General features: G+C 44.0%; 1 protein-coding gene across 4 annotated transcripts in view; it reads right to left on the bottom strand.

Annotated features, from left to right (window-relative positions):
* Positions 1 to 21442, bottom strand: part of STAU2 (staufen double-stranded RNA binding protein 2) — a 454790-nt gene that overhangs the window by 233569 nt on the left and 199779 nt on the right. For all 4 annotated transcript variants that reach the window (XM_069731487.1, XM_069731485.1, XM_069731486.1 and 1 more), the window contains one exon: positions 20482 to 20694. In XM_069731487.1, coding sequence (XP_069587588.1) covers positions 20482 to 20694 — 213 coding nt within the window. The remainder of the gene's footprint in view (positions 1 to 20481; positions 20695 to 21442) is intronic.

Genomic DNA, 21442 nt, shown 5'->3' on the forward strand with positions numbered 1-21442 from the left:
CAGTTAATACAAGAGAAGATAGTATTCTGCTACAGATGGATCTGGATAAGTTGGAAACTTGGGCTGAAAGGTGGCAGATGAGGTTTAACAATGATAAATGTAAGGTTATACACATGGGAAGAGGGAATCAATATCACCATTACACACTGAACGGGAAACCACTGGGTAAATCTGACAGGGAGAAGGACTTGGGGATCCTAGTTAATGATAAACTTACCTGGAGCAGCCAGTGCCAGGCAGCAGCTGCCAAGGCAAACAGGATCATGGGGTGCATTAAAAGAGGTCTGGATACACATGATGAGAGCATTATACTGCCTCTGTACAAATCCCTAGTTAGACCGCACATGGAGTACTGTGTCCAGTTTTGGGCACCGGTGCTCAGGAAGGATATAATGGAACTAGAGAGAGTACAAAGGAGGGCAACAAAATTAATAAAGGGGATAGGAGAACTACAATACCCAGATAGATTAGCGAAATTAGGATTATTTAGTCTAGAAAAAAGACGACTGAGGGGCGATCTAATAACCATGTATAAGTATATAAGGGGACAATACAAATATCTCGCTGAGGATCTGTTTATACCAAGGAAGGTGACGGGCACAAGGGGGCATTCTTTGCGTCTGGAGGAGAGAAGGTTTTTCCACCAACATAGAAGAGGATTCTTTACTGTTAGGGCAGTGAGAATCTGGAATTGCTTGCCTGAGGAGGTGGTGATGGCGAACTCAGTCGAGGGGTTCAAGAGAGGCCTGGATGTCTTCCTGGAGCAGAACAATATTGTATCATACAATTATTAGGTTCTGTAGAAGGACGTAGATCTGGGTATTTATTATGATGGAATATAGGCTGAACTGGATGGACAAATGTCTTTTTTCGGCCTTACTAACTATGTTACTATGTTACTATGTTACTAATGCTTTCACTGCAAGTATAACTGGAAAACATCTCCTCTTTCTCTCTGCTAAACCCGCGAACATTATGTCCTGCGTGGTTTGCACACCCTTTGTTTCCTCACACCCCATGGTATTACGAATTGATTTTACCAAATTGTCCACACTGTCTAAGGGAAAACATGAGCGTCCCTCGATCTCTGATGAGGATGATGATGGTGATGGTGATGATGATAAGGAGGCTTCTGAAAGTATAGTTTGGTCACTTTCGGAGTCTGACACAGGTGTTGGTGTTTTGGATCTAGTTTTACACGGTTTATCCTAGGCCATAGTTTTTAGTTCCTCCCTAATAATGGCCCGTAAGTCCGTAATGGACACTGCTGCTCCCTGTGTCGTTTCTTTGAAACAGTCTTTACAAAGTTTTTGGGGGTATGAGTCCGGAAGGGGCTGGCTACACAAGGCACATTCCTTATGCTTCGTTTTATGTCGTTTTTTAGTCTGGTCGTAATAAGACATAGTGAGAGAAGGAGAAAAGAGAGAAAGTAGGGAGACAACGTCAGCTTAATAGGCAGAGTTAAAAACTCACCCAGTGAAGCAATTAGTACCGGATCAGAAGGCCGAGATCCTGTCCTGGATCCGTCGCTTTTACGAGCGGTCTCAGAGGATCCTCTGGTGTGATCTTTGGCGGGGGGTACTGGATCTCCAGCTGTGGGGTCCATGGCACCTGGGGATGACATCTCTGCATCGCCGCATTACCATTGTTTGGCGGTTTAAATAGTGCGCCCTTTCTTTTTTTTTTTCCCTTCAGCGCAGTGCGCATGCGCGAATCGGCGCTGGCTCCCCCGGCCCAGGCACCCCCAGAAATCAACCATCCACTTCCGCGGTAGCCTGTATTGCGGCGGTCGGCGCATGTGCGGTCCGGGATTCAGCACCGGACCGCAATGGGAATACTGCCGCTCCTTACCCGACTCCAGCCGGCCTCCCCGCACTGCCGTACCGCACACTGCAGATGATGCCGGGCGGCCCTCCCCGGACCCGGCCGTCTGCACGATCCATCAGACGAGGAGGGAGCCGTCTAGCGGAACTCCCCCAACGCTGCTTCCGAGCTGCAGCCCCTGCCGTTCTCGCGGATACCGCGCAGGCGGCACGCTAGCCCAGGTATGTCCCTGTAGTAGTCCTGTCATTCCCGCAGGAACAGGAAACCTAAACTGAGGAGAAGAGGCGGACTGCCCCCTTTTATTTCTCTGTAGGTTTCCTGTTCCTGCGGGGCGGATCCCTCTTTCCAGTGGGTGCTGTCGTGGCGAAGAGTAAAAAAAAAGATTTTTTTATTTTCACGGCTCTGCGTTATAAACTGTAGTGAAACACTTGGGGGCTCAAAGTTCTCACAACACATCTAGATAAGTTCCTTGGGGGGTCTAGTTTCCAATATGGGGTCACTTGTGGGGGGTTTCTACTGTTTAGGTACATTAGGGGCTCTGCAAACGCAATGTGACACCTGCAGACCATTCCATCTAAGTCTGCATTCCAAATGGCGCTCCTTCCCTTCCAAGCCCTCCCATGCGCCCAAACAGTGGTTTCCCCCCCACATATGGGGTATCAGAACACTCAGGACAAATTGGACAACAAATTTTGGGGTCCAATTTCTCCTGTTACCCTCGGGAAAATACAAAACTGGGGACTAAAAAATAATTTTTGTGGGAAAAAATTTGTTTTATTTTTACGGCTCTGCATTATAAACTACTGTGAAGCCTTTGGTGGGCAAAGCGCTCACCACACATCTAGATAAGTTCCTTAGGGGGTCTACTTTCCAAAATGGTGTCACTTGTGGGGGGTTTCAATGTTTAGGCACATCAGTGGCTCTCCAAACGCAACATGGCGTCCCATCTTAATTCCTGTCAATTTTGCATTGAAAAGTCAAACGGCGCTCCTTCCCTTCCGAGCTCTCCCATGCGCCCAAACAGTGGTTTACCCCCACATATGGGGTATCGGTGTACTCAGGACAAATTGTACAACAACTTTTGGGGTTTATTTTCTCCTGTTACCCTTGGGAAAATAAAACAAATTTGAGCTGAAATAAATTTTTTGTGAAAAAAAGTTAAATGTTCATTTTTATTTAAACATTCCAAAAATTCCTGTGAAGCACGTAAAGGGTTAATAAACTTCTTGAATGTGGTTTTGAGCACCTTGAGGGGTGCAGTTTTTAGAATGGTGTCACACTTGGGTATTTTCTATCATATAGACCCCTCAAAATGACTTCAAATGAGATGTGGTCCCTATCAAAAATGGTGTTGTAAAAATGAAAAATTGCTGGTCAACTTTTAACCCTTATAACTCCCTAACAAAAAAAAATTTTGGTTCCAAAATTGTGCTGATGTAAAGTAGACATGTGGGAAATGTTACTTATTAAGTATTTTGTGTGACATATCTCTGTGATTTAATTGCATAAAAATTCTAAGTTGGAAAATTGCTAAATTTTCGCCAAATTTCCGTTTTTTTCACAAAAACGCAGGTAACATCAAAGAAATTTTACCACTATCATGAAGTACAATATGTCATGAGAAAACAATGTCAGAATCACTGGGATCCGTTGAAGCGTTCCAGAGTTATAACCTCATAAAGGGACAGTGGTCAGAATTGTAAAAATTGGCCCGGTCATTAAAGGGAACCTGTCACCCCGTTTTTTCAAGAACAGCTAAAAATAGCATTAAATAGGGGCAGAGCTGTGCTTTACATTAGTGTATTTTGGAGCCTTTATTCCCCACCTATGCTGCCGAAATACCTTTGCAAAGTCGCCGTTTTGGGCTGTCACTCACGCTGGTCAGGTCATATGGGCGTGGTGACAGCGCTGTTTCTCCCCCAGATCTCCGTTGGTGGCGTAGTGGTGTGCGCATGTCCAAGTGGCGAATCCACTGTGCAGCTTCAAGGAAAATAGTGCGATCTGCGCTATTCAGCCGTTTATCGGTGGGCGCGGCCATCTTTGTGAGGCCGCGCGTGCGCAGATGGTTCTTCTCGGCTTCCCGGGGCTTCAGGAAAATGGCCGCGGGATGCCGCGCGTGCGCAGATGGAGATCGCGGCGGCCATTTTCCTGCAGCCGAGATGCCGAGTAAGGTCTGTATTGTGTCTGTCCCTGCCTAACTGTAAAGTGCTGTGGAATATGTTTGCGCTATAGAAATAAAAAATTATAAATTGGAGCTTAAGATATACATAATTTGTTCATTAATGGAGAAGCGAGCCTGTGGGTTATTGGTATATGCTGCTACTATATACAGGGAGCCATGGAGATGCAGGGATGGAGATACCGGTGCTTCAAACAAAATTAGAATATCAAAAAATTTAATTTATTTCAGTTCTTCAATACAAATTGTGAAACTCATTATATAGAGTCATTTCAAACAGTGATCTATTTCAAGTGTTTATTTCTGTTAATGTTGATGATTATGGCTTACAGCCAATGAAAACCCAAAAGTCGTCATCTCAGTAAATTAGAATACTTTATAACACCAGCTTGAAAAATTATTTTAAAATCCAAAATGTTAGCCTACTGAAATGTATGTTCAGTAAATGAACTAAATACTTGGTCGGGGCTCCTTTGGCATCAATGTGGCATGGCATGGAGACGAATAGCCTGTGGTACTGCTGAGGTGTTATGGAAGCCCAGGTTGCTTTGATAGCTGCATTCAGTTTATCTGAATTGTTGGGTCTGGTGTCTCATCTTCCTCTTGACAATGCCTCAGATTCTCTATGGGGTTAAGGTCAGGTGAGTTTGCTGGCCAATCAAGCACAGTGATAATGTTGTTTTTAAACCAGGCATTGTTACTTTTGGCCGTGTGGACAGGTGCCAAGTCCTGCTGGAGAATGAAATTTCCATCTCCAAAAATCTTGTGGGCAGAGGGAAGTATGAAGTGCTCTAAAAGTTTTGCCTCAAATTGCAGAATGTAGTTTAGCTTCCGACATTGGTTTCTAGAGCCAAGATTATATCTGAAATTCAGGTATCAATCTGTTCTCAGATACAGGCTCTAAAGCCTATGAATCACCAAAGAGAGGAAGCAAGGTTTCTGGATTGGTAGTGCCAGAATATTCCTGAAAAGCTTGGACTAGGTCCAGCAATAAACAAATTGTCAGTTCTTGAAGTTCTTGTATTAACAGCAGAAAATACTGAAAAGAATATGGCTCTGGGGGACATTACATTTGCCAAATTAGGATGGCTAGACAAAAGGTCTTGTGGGGTGCTCGCTGCTTCAAGTGCTTAAAGCAAGGACAACACGTGAACCCATCGCAAGGACACAGACTCCCAAGGCTCACTGAAAGATGTCAGCACAGATCCCATGAGGATTCCAGCCCACCAATTAATCCTATGCTTGGCACGTGAACATGAAAAATGGTTCGCAAAACCTAGTCAGACAAAGCACATTTTATTTTACGCCATATGGACGACCAGGCGTGTGCACAGCCAAGATGGACTATGGGGGACCAGTGGATGCAGTGTGATGCTCTGGGCAATACTCTGCAGAGGAACCTTGGGTCCAGGCACTCATCTGGATGTTACTTTGACATGCAATGACAACCTAAATATTGTCGCAGACCAAGAACAATATTCATTGTAATGGTAGCGGCAATGGCCTGCTGTTCAGGAAAGGTACGGGGAATGACTTGGCCTCCAAATTTCCCAGATCATAATCCAATCCATCATCTGTGGGATGTGCTAGACATACATCATCAATCCGTAGATGCTCCATCTTGAAACCTGCAAAACTTAAAAAGGATCTACTGATAATTTCTTGGTATCAAACACCACTAAGACACCTTGAGAGGTCAGAGGGAGGCAAGGGCCTTGATGCCTCAGAACTTTTTTTTTTGTAGAAATATTGTGCAGGTGGATTTACTGTAATAGTGGATCGGGGTATATCCTGAACAGCAACGTGAATGCACCATTGCAATAGGCAAGGTATCTAAAGAGGGTTTTTTTTTAATGTGGTTATTGATCATCCCCATATTGATAAAGAAAAGATGACATGACAAGAATTGGTAATTTTTTGGATTGTAAGGACTCGGAGGGTGGGGGGTTGGCACATATAGACCTTATAGTTTCTGAAAACATTACAACAAACAAGTGATAAATTATATAAAATATTCAGAGTATATTTATACTTAAAAAAATAGAAGTGAAAATAAAATATTCTTCATTATGTGAGCCCAGAAGACCAAAAATCACTTTTGGACCTCAAAATTCTGTAATTTGGCAATCACATCTGTACAACTTTATCCTAGCAATAAGTAAAAACTACTGCTTTTCATAGTTCTGGGTACTATGTGCTCACGGTATAAGCCAAGTTGCACACGCAGCCTTGCCTGTAAAATATGGGCCTTATTACAGTCTCAAGCTTTTCATGTCAATGGAAAACCGCGGCCGTGGCTTACAGACAGGATACTTCCCTCACAGATGGCACTGCACATATTAGATTAAAACCATGTGTGGTTAATAAAGTTTTAGACATACATGGAAAACAAAACAAATGTCACATGTCTGTCTGACAAGTTTTTTCAGCTAGAGCCCACCTTTGTGCCGGAAAAATCCCAAGAGCAATCTGAAAATTTATATTAGTCAAGGAACAAAGATTCAAGCTTTATTAGAATCTGTTAACTAACTAACCCTGTCAAAAGGCTTACAGGTATAGGATATCTCACATAAATATAGTATCACATAATATTAGTGAAAAATATATTATACATATATTAGATAGTATTTTATTACACATATATTCTAAATCGTACGATTTAGAGATAGATTATATATGTATATATACATAAATACAGTGGGGCAAAAAAGTATTTAGTCAGTAAGCAATAGTGCAAGTTCCACCACTTAAAAAGATGAGAGGCGTCTGTAATTTACATCATAGGTAGACCTCAACTATGGGAGACAAACTGAGAAAAAAAAATCCAGAAAATCACATTGTCTGTTTTTTTTATCATTTTTTTGCATATTATGGTGGAAAATAAGTATTTGGTCAGAAACAAAATTTCATCTCAATACTTTGTAATATATCCTTTGTTGGCAATGACAGAGGTCAAACGTTTTCTGTAAGTCTTCACAAGGTTGCCACACACTGTTGTTGGTATGTTGGCCCATTCCTCCATGCAGATCTCCTCTAGAGCAGTGATGTTTTTGGCTTTTCGCTTGGCAACACGGACTTTCAACTCCCTCCAAAGGTTTTCTATAGGGTTGAGATCTGGAGACTGGCTAGGTCACTCCAGGACCTTGAAATGCTTCTTACGAAGCCACTCCTTCGTTGCCCTGGCGGTGTGCTTTGGATCATTGTCATGTTGAAAGACCCAGCCACGTTTCATCTTCAATGCCCTTGCTGTTGGAAGGAGGTTTGCACTCAAAATCTCACGATACATGGCCCCATTCATTCTTTCATGTACCCGGATCAGTCGTCCTGGCCCCTTTGCAGAAAAACAGCCCCAAAGCATGATGTTTCCACCACCATGCTTTACAGTAGGTATGGTGTTTGATGGATGCAACTCAGTATTCTTTTTCCTCCAAACACGACAAGTTGTGTTTCTACCAAACAGTTCCAGTTTGGTTTCATCAGACCATAGGACATTCTCCCAAAACTCATCTGGATCATCCAAATGCTCTCTAGCAAACTTCAGACGGGCCCGGACATGTACTGGCTTAAGCAGTGGGACACGTCTGGCACTGCAGGATTTGAGTCCATGGTGGCGTAGTGTGTTACTTATGGTAGGCCATGTTACATTGGTCCCAGCTCTCTGCAGTTCATTCACTAGGTCCCCCCGCGTGGTTCTGGGATTTTTGCTCACCGTTCTTGTGATCATTCTGACCCCACGGGGTGGGATTTTGCGTGGAGCCCCAGATCGAGGGAGATTATCAGTGGTCTTGTATGTCTTCCATTTTCTAATTATTGCTCCCACTGTTGATTTCTTTACTCCAAGCTGGTTGGCTATTGCAGATTCAGTCTTCCCAGCCTGGTGCAGGGCTACAATTTTGTTTCTGGTGTCCTTTGACAGCTCTTTGGTCTTCACCATAGTGGAGTTTGGAGTCAGACTGTTTGAGGGTGTGCACAGGTGTCTTTTTATACTGATAACAAGTTTAAACAGGTGCCATTACTACAGGTAATGAGTGGAGGAAAGAGGAGACTCTTAAAGAAGAAGTTACAGGTCTGTGAGAGCCAGAAATCTTGATTGTTTGTTTCTGACCAAATACTTATTTTCCACCATAATATGCAAATAAAATGTTAAAAAAACAGACAATGTGATTTTCTGGATTTTTTTTCTCAGTTTGTCTCCCATAATTGAGGTCTACCTATGATGTAAATTACAGACACCTCTCATCTTTTTAAGTGGTGGAACTTGCACTATTGCTAACTGACTAAATACTTTTTTGCCCCACTGTATGTATGTATATATATATATATATATATATATATAATCTAACGCTGAACCCCATAGCGCGCCGGTGTCCCCACCTGCTCAGGCCCCCGATGCCCAGCAACGATAGGTATGTTTTTTTTTTTTTATATCGCAGCAGCATACGGGGCATATAATACTATGGAGCATCTAATGGGGGCCAGCAACTATTATGGAGCGGCATAAGGGGCATATACTATGGAGAATCTTATGGGGGCCATCAACCTTTATGGAGCAGTGTGCAGGGCATATGGATGGGAGCAGCACATTACAGAATGGGGGGGCAGGATGGGAGCACATGACAGAACGGGGGCAGGATGGGAGCAGCAGATGACAGCATAGGGGCGCAGGATGGAAGCACCACATGACAGAATGGAAGCGCAGGAAGGGAGCAGCACATGACAGGATGAGAGCACAGGATGGGAGTAGCACATGACAGAACGGGGGCGCAGGATGGGAGCAGCACATGACAGCATGGGGGCGCAGGATGGAAGCACCACATGACAGAACGGAAGCGCAGGAAGGGAGCAGCACATGACAGGATGAGAGCACAGGATGGGAGTAGCACATGACAGAATGGGGGCGCAGGATGGGAGCAGCACATGACAGCATGGGGGCGCAGGATGGAAGCACCACATGACAGAACGGAAGCGCAGGAAGGGAGCAGCACATGACAGGATGGGGACGCAGGATGTGAGCAGCACATGACAGGATGCTGGCTCAGGATGGGAGCAGCACGACAGCATGGGGGTGCAGGATGAGAGCAGCACATGAAGGATGGGGGCGCAGGATGAGGAGCACCACATGACAGGATTGGGGTGCAGGATAGGAGCACATGACAGGATGAGGCCTCAAGAAGAGAGTAGCACATGACAAGATGGTAGCAGCTTTTGGGTGACCTTATGCCACTCCTGGTACAAAAATTTAAGCAGTTCTTTTTTTGATGGCTGGTGACTATCCATCTTCCTCTTTATTACATTCCAAAGGTTTTCAATTGAGTTCAGGTCTGGAGATTGGGCTGGCCATGACAGGGATTTAATGTAGTGGTCTTTCATCCACACCTCAATTGACCTAGGTATGTGGCATGGCACATTGTCCTGCTGGAAAACACAGTCCTCAGAGTTGGGGAACATTGCCTGAGCAGAAAGAATCAACTGTTTTTTTTTCCAGGATAACCTTGTATGCGGCTTGATTCATACGTCCTTCGCAAGTATTAACCTGCCCAATTCCAGCCTTGCTGAAGCATCTCCAGATCATCACCGATCCGCCACCAAATTTCACAGTGGGTGCAAGACACTGTGGCTTGTACGCCTCTCCAGGTCTCCATCTAACTATTAGACGACCAGGTGTTGGGCAAGTTGAAAATTAAACTCATCAGAGAAGATTACTTAACTCCAGTCCTCTATGGTCCAATCCTTATGGTTTTTGGCAAACTTCAGCCTGGCTCTCCTTTGCTTCTCACTGATGAAAGGCTTTTTTCTAGCTTTACATGACTTGAGCCCTGCGTATATGAGACTGTTACAAACTGTTCTTGCCGTGCACTTCACCCAAGCTGCTATTTGCCATTCCTTTTGTAGGTCACTTGAGGTCATCCTGCGGCTGCTGTGTGACATTCAAATAAGATGACGGTCATCCCGGTCAGTGGAGAGTCCATTTCGACCTCTGCCTGTCTGTAGCTTTGTTGTCCCCAATGTCTGCTGCTTGACCTTGTTGTAATGGACTGCCATCTTAGAAATTTTAAGGATGGAGGCAATATGACGCTCACTATGTCCCACTGCTAGTAAAGCCAGAAATGAGCCCTTCTTTTCTCCACTCAAGACTTTTCTTTTCAACTCCTTTGGCATGGTTAAAAGTTATTTTTTCATTCCTATTACTTTTGGGCCATTACTAGCACTTGTTTTGCCATCCAGCTTGTCCTATTGCCAGAGGATTGTGAACACCACAGCAGGGTTTTTTATACTTTCCTTTGTTAAATAAAATTTGGTTCAAGTGATCACCTAATCAGAAGCACATTAAGTAGAGTGGGGTGTACTCTGGTTGGAATTCAACAGACATGTAGAGAAGCTAATTTTTATAAAACTGTGCAGTGGTCTCTTAATTTTTGCCAGAGGTATATGTGTGTGTGTATGTATGTATATATGTGTGTGTGTGCGTAAGTACGTGCGTACGTGTGTACGTACGTGTGTTTGTGCGTACGTACATGTGTGTGCGTACGTACATGTGTGTGCGTACGTACGTACATACCTACGTACATGTGTGTGCGTACGTACGTACGTACGTACGTACATGTGTGTGCGTACGTACGTACGTACGTACATGTGCGTGCGTACGTACGTACGTACGTACATGTGCGTGCGTACGTACATGTGCGTGCGTATGTACGTACATGTGCGTGCGTACGTACGTATGTACGTACATGTGTGTACGTACGTGTGTGCACGTACGTACGTGTGTGTGCGTACGTACGTACGTGTGTGTGCGTACGTACGTACGTGTGTGTGCGTACGTACGTACGTGTGTGTGCGTACGTACGTACGTGTGTGTGCGTACGTACGTACGTACGTACGTACGTACGTACGTACGTACGTACATGTGTGTGCGTACGTACATACATGTGTGCGTACATACATATGCACATGTGTGCGTACGTACGTACATGTGTGTACGTACATGTGTGTGCGTACGTACGTACATGTGTGTGCGTACGTACGTACGTGTGTGCGTACGTACGTACATGTGTGTGCGTACGTACGTACATGTGTGTGCGTACGTACGAACATGTGCGTACGTACGTACATGTGTGTGCGTACGTACGTACGTACGTGTGTGCGTACGTACGTACGTACATGTGTGTGCGTACGTACGTACGTACATGTGTGTGCGTACGTACATGTGTGCGCGTGCATATATATGTGCGCGTGCATATATATGTGCGCGTGCATATATATGTGCGCGTGCATATATGTGTGTGTACACGTGTGTACATATGTGTGTATATATGTGTGTACACGTGTGTGTATAGATGTGTGCGCGTATATATATATATATATATATATATATATATATATATATATATATATATATATATGCGTATTATGTATGTGTGTATATATGTGTGTACGTACGTATATGTGTGTGCGCATATATATGTGTGTATATATGTAACATAGTAACATAGTTAGTGAGGCTGAAAAAAGACATTTGTCCATCCAGTTCAGCCTATATTCCATCATAATAAATCCCCAGATCTACGTCCTTCTACAGAACCTAATAATTGTATGATACAATATTGTTCTGCTCCAGGAAGACATCCAGGCCTCACTCGAACCCCTCAACTGAGTTCGCCATCACCACCTCCTCAGGCAAGCAATTCCAGATTCTCACTGCCCTAACAGTAAAGAATCCTCTTCTATGTTGGTGGAAAAACCTTCTCTCCTCCAGACGCAAAGAATGCCCCCTTGTGCCCGTCACCTTCCTTGGTATAAACAGATCCTCAGCGAGATATTTGTATTGTCCACTTATATACTTATACATGGTTATTAGATCGCCCCTCAGTCGTCTTTTTTCTAGACTAAATAATCCTAATTTTGCTAATCTATCTGGGTATTGTAGTTCTCCCATCCCCTTTATTAATTTTGTTGCCCTCCTTTGTACTCTCTCTAGTTCCATTATATCCTTCCTGAGCACTGGTGCCCAAAACTGGACACAGTACTCCATGTGCGGTCTAACTAGGGATTTGTACAGAGGCAGTATAATGCTCTCATCATGTGTATCCAGACCTCTTTTAATGCACCCCATGATCCTGTTTGCCTTGTCAGCTGCTGCCTGGCACTGGCTGCTCCAGGTAAGTTTATCATTAACTAGGATCCCCAAGTCCTTCTCCCTGTCAGATTTACCCAGTGGTTTCCCGTTCAGTGTGTAATGGTGATATTGATTCCTTCTTCCCATGTGTATAACCTTAAATTTATCATTGTTAAATCTCATATGTGTGTGTGTGTGTATATATACGTGTGCACGCGCGCGCGCGCGCGCGTGCGTGCGTACGCGTGTATGGACGCATGTGTAAGTACGCGTGTGTACATGTCTACGCGTGTGTTCTATTCTGCAATTACATATACAGCAAGACAAGTCTGACTCAAGTCATCTCACACTATCCGTATTTACTAGGTTTTACTTTTTTATGCGACATTGCAGGTACAGTAACCAATTCCACACTTTTCCTTTTTTTGAGACTGGAACATGATTCTCTGATCGCTCATATAAATAAATTGACTGATTTACAGTAAAGAAAAAACCCTGCAACATATGCTGCCATTTGGCAGGGTCTAACAGGAGAAACTAGGAAGCGAAATTATCAGTATTTGCCTCCCAGAAACATGTAACCCACTGGATCCCAATGATTATGATCTAGTGACCTAGATCACTGCATTGAATCGTTCTCTAGACTAGACCATCACAGATTTTGAAACTTACCATTCCTGTCCTAGACCACAAGGAATTTCGGTAGTAATACTATCTGCCCTAGATAACCAGGGATACCAACACCAAGGGCTCGTACCCATCACCGTGTGCCAGACACGCAGCATGCAATTTTCACGTGAGTACAATCAGATTCTAACAGATAGCATCCAATTTACATGCAAATGTGATCCGACTAATGTGATTTTAACATGAGCTTTTACATAGTGACATACACCTGAAAACGATGCACAACAGAGCGCATGTTCGCTTTCTCGGCACCGTTATAGTCTATGGCTCCGTCGGCGAACATGTCCAAATCCAGATTGTCAGGGGGATTCGGATGCATGAATGTGGTGAGAAGCAAATGTGAAAGCGCCCCAATTTACACGGCCTAGCAGACTTCCATGTCGCATGGTAAACAAATCAACGTCTGACAACCACGGTGGCGGGTCATTGTGGGGGATGAACCTCCAAAGTGACTGGGACGTCTACTGAACATGAGAATTTGGGATGAATGTGCTAATCTGATGAGGAATGGATTACTTGCAGTGGTGAAAACGTACCTTTCTAATCCAGTGGCAAATAGTTCCGCGAGGACTAGTACACACTAGTATATAACTCGGAGTGTGATCTGATGTTTATTGCAGAGCACTCGGACTAATGTTCTACTATGGGGCTCTGGCAGATTCAACATAAGAAAACAATCGCAGCATGCTGCGAGTGACTCCACAAACTGGACAACGTGCACCCATATTAGTCTATGGGTGCGTGTAAAACATCAGACTGCACTTGGATTTCATCTAAGTGCAGTCCAAAGTACAAGCACAGTGACAATAGAGAAGATGGAAAAATAAAGTTCTCCATCTTGTCCACACCTGTGCTGCAAATCTCTCATGCAAGAAAATCGCATCACACTCAGAGTGTCATTAGCATATTCGGCCTGATTTGCTCAAATGAGCAAATATACGACAGTGTGATCCCGGCCTTAAACGTTACTCTACAATGGTCGATCCTCAGCCCTAATGACTCAACCATCACTGATCGGCTGCACAAAAAATGGATCATTGTTTGGACAGGCCAACTACGCTTTCGATACGCACAGAACAATGGTTAGGCTGGGTTCACATTGCGTTAAAGCAACCCGTTCAACGCCTGCGTTAAACGGACTGCGTTAACGCACATGCCGAAATGTGATCGCGCTAGCGCAGATAGAGCTAGCAGATGCTCTATCTGCACTGACGGTGGCAGACCCGGAAATGCTGCAGCCCGAGTCCGAGGGTCAGTCACTCAATGACAGCACATCACTAGCGCATGCCCATTATGGCATGCGTTGGCGATGCGCCCGAAATAGGGATTAATGGCAGTGTTAACAGACTGTGTTACACCGCGTTATGCCGCTGTCTAACGCAGTCCATCTAATATGGTGATCTGTGAAAATAGAATATCATGGTTCTTGGCAGCTCTGGTCCTATTTACACGATGTGCTGCGGAGAATGAGGATTTTTATGTAAGCTTAAAGGACACTGACAAGTGGCGCGTCTCTCCAGACCGCTAGTCTCCGCAACAGAAATGTAATCTATAGAATGTATTGACCTCGGTAACTCCACACAATTCAGTGAACACATGCAGATTTACCTGCATTTAATAGAATGTTGGGTCTATAGCGCTGCTACTTCCGGATTACAGGTCCTTCTCAAAAAATTAGCATATAGTGTTAAATTTCATTATTTACCATAATGTAATGATTACAATTAAACTTTCATATATTATAGATTCATTATCCACCAACTGAAATTTGTCAGGTCTTTTATTGTTTTAATACTGATGATTTTGGCATACAACTCCTGATAACCCAAAAAACCTGTCTCAATAAATTAGCATATTTCACCCATCCAATCAAATAAAAGTGTTTTTTAATAACAAACAAAAAAACCAACAAATAATAATGTTCAGTTATGCACTCAATACTTGGTCGGGAATCCTTTGGCAGAAATGACTGCTTCAATGCGGCGTGGCATGGAGGCAATCAGCCTGTGACACTGCTGAGATGTTATGGAGGCCCAGGATGCTTCAATAGCGGCCTTAAGCTCATCCAGAGTGTTGGGTCTTGCGTCTCTCAACTTTCTCTTCACAATATCCCACAGATTCTCTATGGGGTTCAGGTCAGGAGAGTTGGCAGGCCAATTGAGCACAGTAATACCATGGTCAGTAAGCCATTTACCAGTGGTTTTGGCACTGTGAGCAGGTGCCAGGTCGTGCTGAAAAATGAAATCTTCATCTCCATAAAGCATTTCAGCCGATGGAAGCATGAAGTGCTCCAAAATCTCCTGATAGCTAGCTGCATTGACCCTGCCCTTGATGAAACACAGTGGACCAACACCAGCAGCTGACATGGCACCCCACACCATCACTGACTGTGGGTACTTGACACTGGACTTCAGGCATTTTGGCATTTCCTTCTCCCCAGTCTTCCTCCAGACTCTGGCACCTTGATTTCCGAATGACATGCAAAATTTGCTTTCATCAGAAAAAAGTACTTGGGACCACTTAGCAACAGTCCAGTGCTGCTTCTCTGTAGCTCAAAAGTGGCTTTACCTGGGGAATGCGGCACCTGTAGCCCATTTCCTGCACACGCCTGTGCACGGTGGCTCTGGATGTTTCCACACCAGACTCAGTCCACTGCTTCCTCAGGTTCCCCAAGGTCTGGAATCGGTCCTTCTCCACAATCTTCCTCAGGGTCCGGTCTCCTCTTCTCGTTGTACAGCGTTTTCTGCCACATTGTTTCCTTCCAACAGACTTACCATTGAGGTGCCTTGATACAGCACTCTGGGAACAGCCTATTTGTTGAGAAATTTCTTTCTGGGTCTTACCCTCTTGCTTGAGGGTGTCAATGATGGCCTTCTTGACATCTGTCAGGTCGCTAGTCGGGGGTTTTGAGTAATGAACCAGGCAGGGAGTTTATAAAAGCCTCAGGTATCTTTTGCATGTGTTTAGAGTTAATTAGTTGATTCAGAAGATTAGGGTAATAGGTCGTTTAGAGAACCTTTTCTTGATATGCTAATTTATTGAGACAGGTTTTTTGGGTTATCAGGAGTTGTATGCCAAAATCATCAGTATTAAAACAATAAAAGACCTGACAAATTTCAGTTGGTGGATAATGAATCTATAATATATGAAAGTTTAATTGTAATCATTACATTATGGTAAATAATGAAATTTAACACTATATGCTAATTTTTTGAGAAGGACCTGTATATGCACACATAGCCTTACAGGAAGGTCGTTGCTACCTACTTGCGTGTTGTGCCCGGCACCGTTCTCCGCCAGGCACAGAGCAGTCAGACTTCTGCTAGCCTCACGTCAACAGAACAGCAGTTTCTCTTCCTGTTGACAGGGCAGGACTACTGGTGTCATGCGGATTAACAGCCGGCTCTCCTGCCCAATTGGGGGAAGCCGGCTGTCAATCAGCATGACGGCAGTAGTTCCGTCCTGTCAACAGGAAGAGAAACTGCTGCTCTTTTGACTGGGGGCAGCTAAATCTCTGGCAGGAGCGGTCAGTTACCGGCACCGGGTACAATAGGCAGGTAGATGCCTCTGTTAAAAGTCCCAGATATCCTTTTTAAAAACCATGTCATCTGACAAATTAGTGTTTTCCCTTTTTTGATTGTTATTTGGTAGCCTAAAAACACTGGCCAATTGGGAAATAAACGTTCCCAGCATTCACGCTAATTGTCCAGTCTAAATGCACGCTTACTGGTATTTATTTACAATGCTGCAGCAATGTCCATGGTCAGGTTGTAAAATGACAAGTCATTTCTTTAGCAGTATTTGAAAAATCCAAACTCGATACAATACTAAGCAGAGCGTCAGCGAGATCTTTAGCATAATCCATTCCATTGACTATGTTTGACCATAGAGATTGCATAGGGTTCAACCAAAATGATTGCTTGTCGGGTAACATTTAAGACCGAGTGATCATTTTAGCCGACCATTCGTACAACATGTGAAATTAAGTTTACAACGTTTAATTTGTTTTTCAAGAATGTAAAATATTTTGTATTATGTAAAGGTAATGCCTACTGTGAGTAAGGGTACAGTCACACATAACGATATCGTTGCTTTTTGTGACGTAGCAACGATATCGTTAACTAAATCGTTATGTGTGACAGCGACCAACGATCAGGCCCCTGCTGGGAGATCGTTGGTCGCTGGGGAAAGTCCAGCACTTTATTTTGTCGCTGGATCTCCCGCTGACATCGCTGAATCTGCGTGTGTGACGCCGATTCAGCGATGTCTTCACTGGTAACCAGGGTAAACATCGGGTTACTAAGCGCAGGGCCGCGCTTAGTAACCCGATGTTTATCCTGGTTACCGTTGTAAATGTAAAAAAACAAACACTACATACTTACATTCCCGGTGTCTGGTCATGTCCCTTGCCTTCAGCTTCCCGCACTGACTGGTGAGCGCCGGCCAGCCATAAAGCAAAGCACAGCGGTGACGTCACCGCTGTACTTTACGGCCGGCGCACAGTCAGTGCTGGAAGCTGAAGGCAAGGGACATGTGTGACAGCTCTCCAGCGACCAAACAGCGACGCTGCAGCGATCGTCATCGTTGTCGGTATCGCTGCAGCGTCGCTTAGTGTGACGGTACCTTAACATGCACTCGGCTCAGGGGTAGGGAAAATAGAGGACCTATCCAATAAAACAAAAAGAAAAAAAGTGAGCTGCACAACTGCAGAATTCAAAGAGACGCTGAATGGAGACTTTCAGTAAGTGGTAATCCAATAGGTAAACGGAGGTGCTCGCGTGCAAATGAGAGATCAAGTCATGGTAAATCATAAAACAAACGCGGCAGCACTCACCGGTCCTGTAGTCAGAAGTTCCTTTATTCAAATATAGACAAACATCTTCACGGCTCGGGGAAACAGGGCAGTGAGAGGAGTGTGCAGGAGGAGACAATGGCCGTTTCGCGCTTGAAACAGCGTTTCTACGGGTCCATCATGGACCTCCTGCACACTCCTCTCACTGCCCTGTTCCCCCGAGCCGTGAAGATGTTTGTCTATATTTGAATAAAGGAACTTCTGACTACAGGACGGTGAGTGCTGCCGCGTTTGTTCTATGATTTACCAAAGTAGAGGACCTAGTTTAATCTGCTGTGTGTCCTAAACTCTAGACAGTGATAGTATGCACTAAGCATATTACACGTGCAATGCCTGTTAGAAGATACTGACTAAATAAGAAGGTGAAAGGTTAAAGTATGCCCAGCAACAGACTGCCTGGTCAGACAGAGCAAAGAGACAGTTAATGATTGTTCCAGTCCAAAGTGGGAGGGGTATGGCCTGTAAAAGACAACCGCTTCCTGGTTTAGTCAGTGAGAGTTCGTTGGTGACATTTTCTAGGGGGAGTTCAAGGTGCAGTGGGCTGCTAGCCGAAGAAAATGCAAGTAGTGCTGGGCGGTCGGAGCTCAAGGTTCTATGGAGAGCACAACAATCCTTCCGTACAGAGGAAGTTAGACATGGAACCATGAGATGGAAAGGTTATGGATCTCGGCAATACTGCAGGGCCTGAGTGAAAATCTCTGTGGCTGACAGGAAGAGTCACAGCAGGGATAGTTCAGGCGGAAGGAAAGAGAAAAATGTTCTGTGCTACTGAAACAAGAAACGGAGGGTGCTGTGCCCGATACTGCGTGATACAATCTGATTGACTGCAACTGTCAAGTAAACTGTAAAATGTTGAAGAAAATGGCCTACATTCCCATGACCTACATATCTATATAGACGGCTTAGGAGGGTTGATTCTACTGACAGATTGCTTTAAAAAAAAAAAGTTATCACATTAGGTGCCAAATATTCTGATTATTAATATCACTGCAATGGAAAAGCAAAATAAATATATAAATGTATTTCTCTCAGCAGGCAATATTACATTCTGGAGACACAAAAGAGAATAGTAAAACCAAAAACACTCAGTTTGAAAAAATGTTGCAGTAATCCGCAAGTGCTAGTAAAAGATGTAAAAAACAGGGTATTTGGTTGATACGTTTTTTGCAAAAAATGTATACCAAGCTGCTCTACCAATCTTCACGGTATACCCTTATCAGAGCAGTCCTAACTAATGTATGCAATCCCTATCTGATGTATTTAAAAACCTGATCATCTGTATATAACCTGTGTGAACAGGGTTCAGAGAAGAAAAATCCATGTGTGCATACAGGGTAGAACAGCTTTTGTGCAGATAGCCCAAGAGGAGTGGTGGAACTCCCCAGTCTTGTAGACACAAGACTTGTAGACACAAGACTTGTAGACACAAGACTTGTAGACACAAGACTGGGGAGTTCCACCACTCCTCTTGGGCTATCTGCACAAAAGCTGTTCTACCCTGTATGCACACATGGATTTTTCCTCTCTGAACCCTGTTCACACAGGTTATATACAGATGATCAGGTTTTTAAATACATCAGATAGGGATTGCATACATTAGTTAGGACTGCTCTGATAAGGGTATACCGTGAAGATTGGTAGAGCAGCTTAGTATACATTTTTTGCAAAAAACGTATCAACCAAATACCCTGTTTTTTACATCTTTTACTAGCACTTGCGGATTACTGCAACATTTTTTCAAACTGAGTGTTTTTGGTTTTACTATTCTCTTTTGTGTCTTCAGGTTTCTTGGTGGTGTGTGAACATGATCATACAGACTTGTTCACTGTGCAGGTAGCCCATGTGTTCCTGTTTCCAATATTACATTCTGGGTCTAGTTCAACATGAAACATTTGGTGAAGGTCCTTTAAGTTATGCCACTGAATGAGTTTTCTACATTTAATATTTATTTGATTTACAATAGTAAAACCAATGCCATATTGGAAGTCCCCATTTCCTTCCCTCCCTGCCTGTATAGACCGATCTCTCCCTCTGCGGACCATTACCCAGTCTACAGAAAAGATTAAAAAGTCAGGATAAGAAAGAGGATCTCCCAGCTTTCTGTATCTGCTCAGCGGCCGGACTGAAAAAAAAAATCAAACATTGAAATCTTGTAGCTATGTTGACAATAACAAAAAAATAAAAGAAAAAAGAATTTAATTCAAGTTTTATTATAATTGTTATTTTCTGATTCCTCATAAAGCACATTTCTAGGAAAGCACTTCAATTAAACTGGAGATTGACCTATTCTTAGTAAAAAAGAAAAAAACCCATAGGTCCACAAGTACCGTATATGGTTTTGTGTAGCTTCATAAACATTACATAATACATCGACTATTGCTATTTATACTGTCGTTCTCCTCTATTCCAGCAGAGGTTACTATGAAATCCTTACAATTACAGATAAGACTCGTTTAGGTCATACAATAAAAAACATGAGCAAACCACAGGCCAACACAAAAACATGGCTGCTGGTTCCTCATTACTGGGTGCACCGACATTGTGCAGCCAGCAGATAACCGCAGCAAACAGCACGGAGAGGAGGTCATCGTGTAACAGGCCAGGAAGAGCCCAGAGAATCCTTATATAACCAAGATCATACTAAAGACCGGACGCTTTCTCACCAAACACTGTTCATTGTGTTCCAGCAAAGGTCAGAAAACCGGACAGCATCTCTATAAGGCCCTACTGGTACTACCCTAATGCTAGGAGTGGTAATGCAGAGACGAGGTAAAAGCAACTGGGTGCTATTTGCAATGTTATTTGTAAATTAATTGGAAATACCTTAATTATTGTTTTGGGACGCCTCTTTATGTAAAGCCTTGGTTTCTCAATCACGGGGAGAGGCGGCAGCTTCCTCAGTTCTTGCAGTACAGCAGCAGCTGCGCGCCTCTTTGCCAGCTTCTTACTGTTCCCCTCGCCGTCCGCAGTAAACTCGCCCACTGTCACCTTTGTAACAAAACTCTTCATGTGTGGGGGACCACTTTCCTTAGTCACCTAAAGTCAAGAAAACGAAAAGATTGTGAGAAAAATCAACAAACTAGGAGCGTAATCAACAAATTCTTTGTGACTTGTGGGGTCATGATCGCAGGTGCGAAAACACTACTTTTTTTGTTCTGAAAGTGTCTACACCAAAAAATGCAATGGCAATCTGGTCTGAACATTGTGATTTTGCCTGGATTTTTATGCATTTTTGTTGCATTTTTAAAAGCACAAATAGTCACAAAAACCCTATAAAGAAACGCACTGCGACAATTGGGATGGTCCTATCTCTATTATTAAGACCTCACGTTGTGTGAGCTGATGTCAATATAGATGGGGGCAGAGCAGCACAGGGGCCGACAGTTCAGGCACCCGCCCATGGGAAGCTATATAGGGGAACTGTCTAGCTGAAAAAGGGGGAGCCAAGCCACTGTTTGGGCACACGTTGCGGCAGTTGGGTGGCTTTTACAGACTTGGGTGGCACCGTCATCAGGGGCTTATCTACAGCATTCTGTAATGCTGTAGATAAGCCGCCGATGTAACCTGAAAGATGAGAAAGAGACGTTAGATTATATACTCACCCAGGGGAGGTCCCGCTGCGGTCTGGTCAAATGGGCATCGTGGTCCGGTCGAGGGCCTCCCATCTTCATTCAATGACGTCCTCTTCTGGTCTTCACACCGCGGCTCCGGCACAGGCGTACTTTGTCTGCCCTGTTGAGGGCAGAGCAAAGTACTGCAGTGCGCAGGAGCCGGGCCTCTCTGA

The sequence above is a fragment of the Ranitomeya imitator genome, chromosome 6 (assembly GCF_032444005.1).
Source record: "Ranitomeya imitator isolate aRanImi1 chromosome 6, aRanImi1.pri, whole genome shotgun sequence".
NCBI classification, from domain to species: Eukaryota; Metazoa; Chordata; class Amphibia; order Anura; family Dendrobatidae; genus Ranitomeya; species Ranitomeya imitator.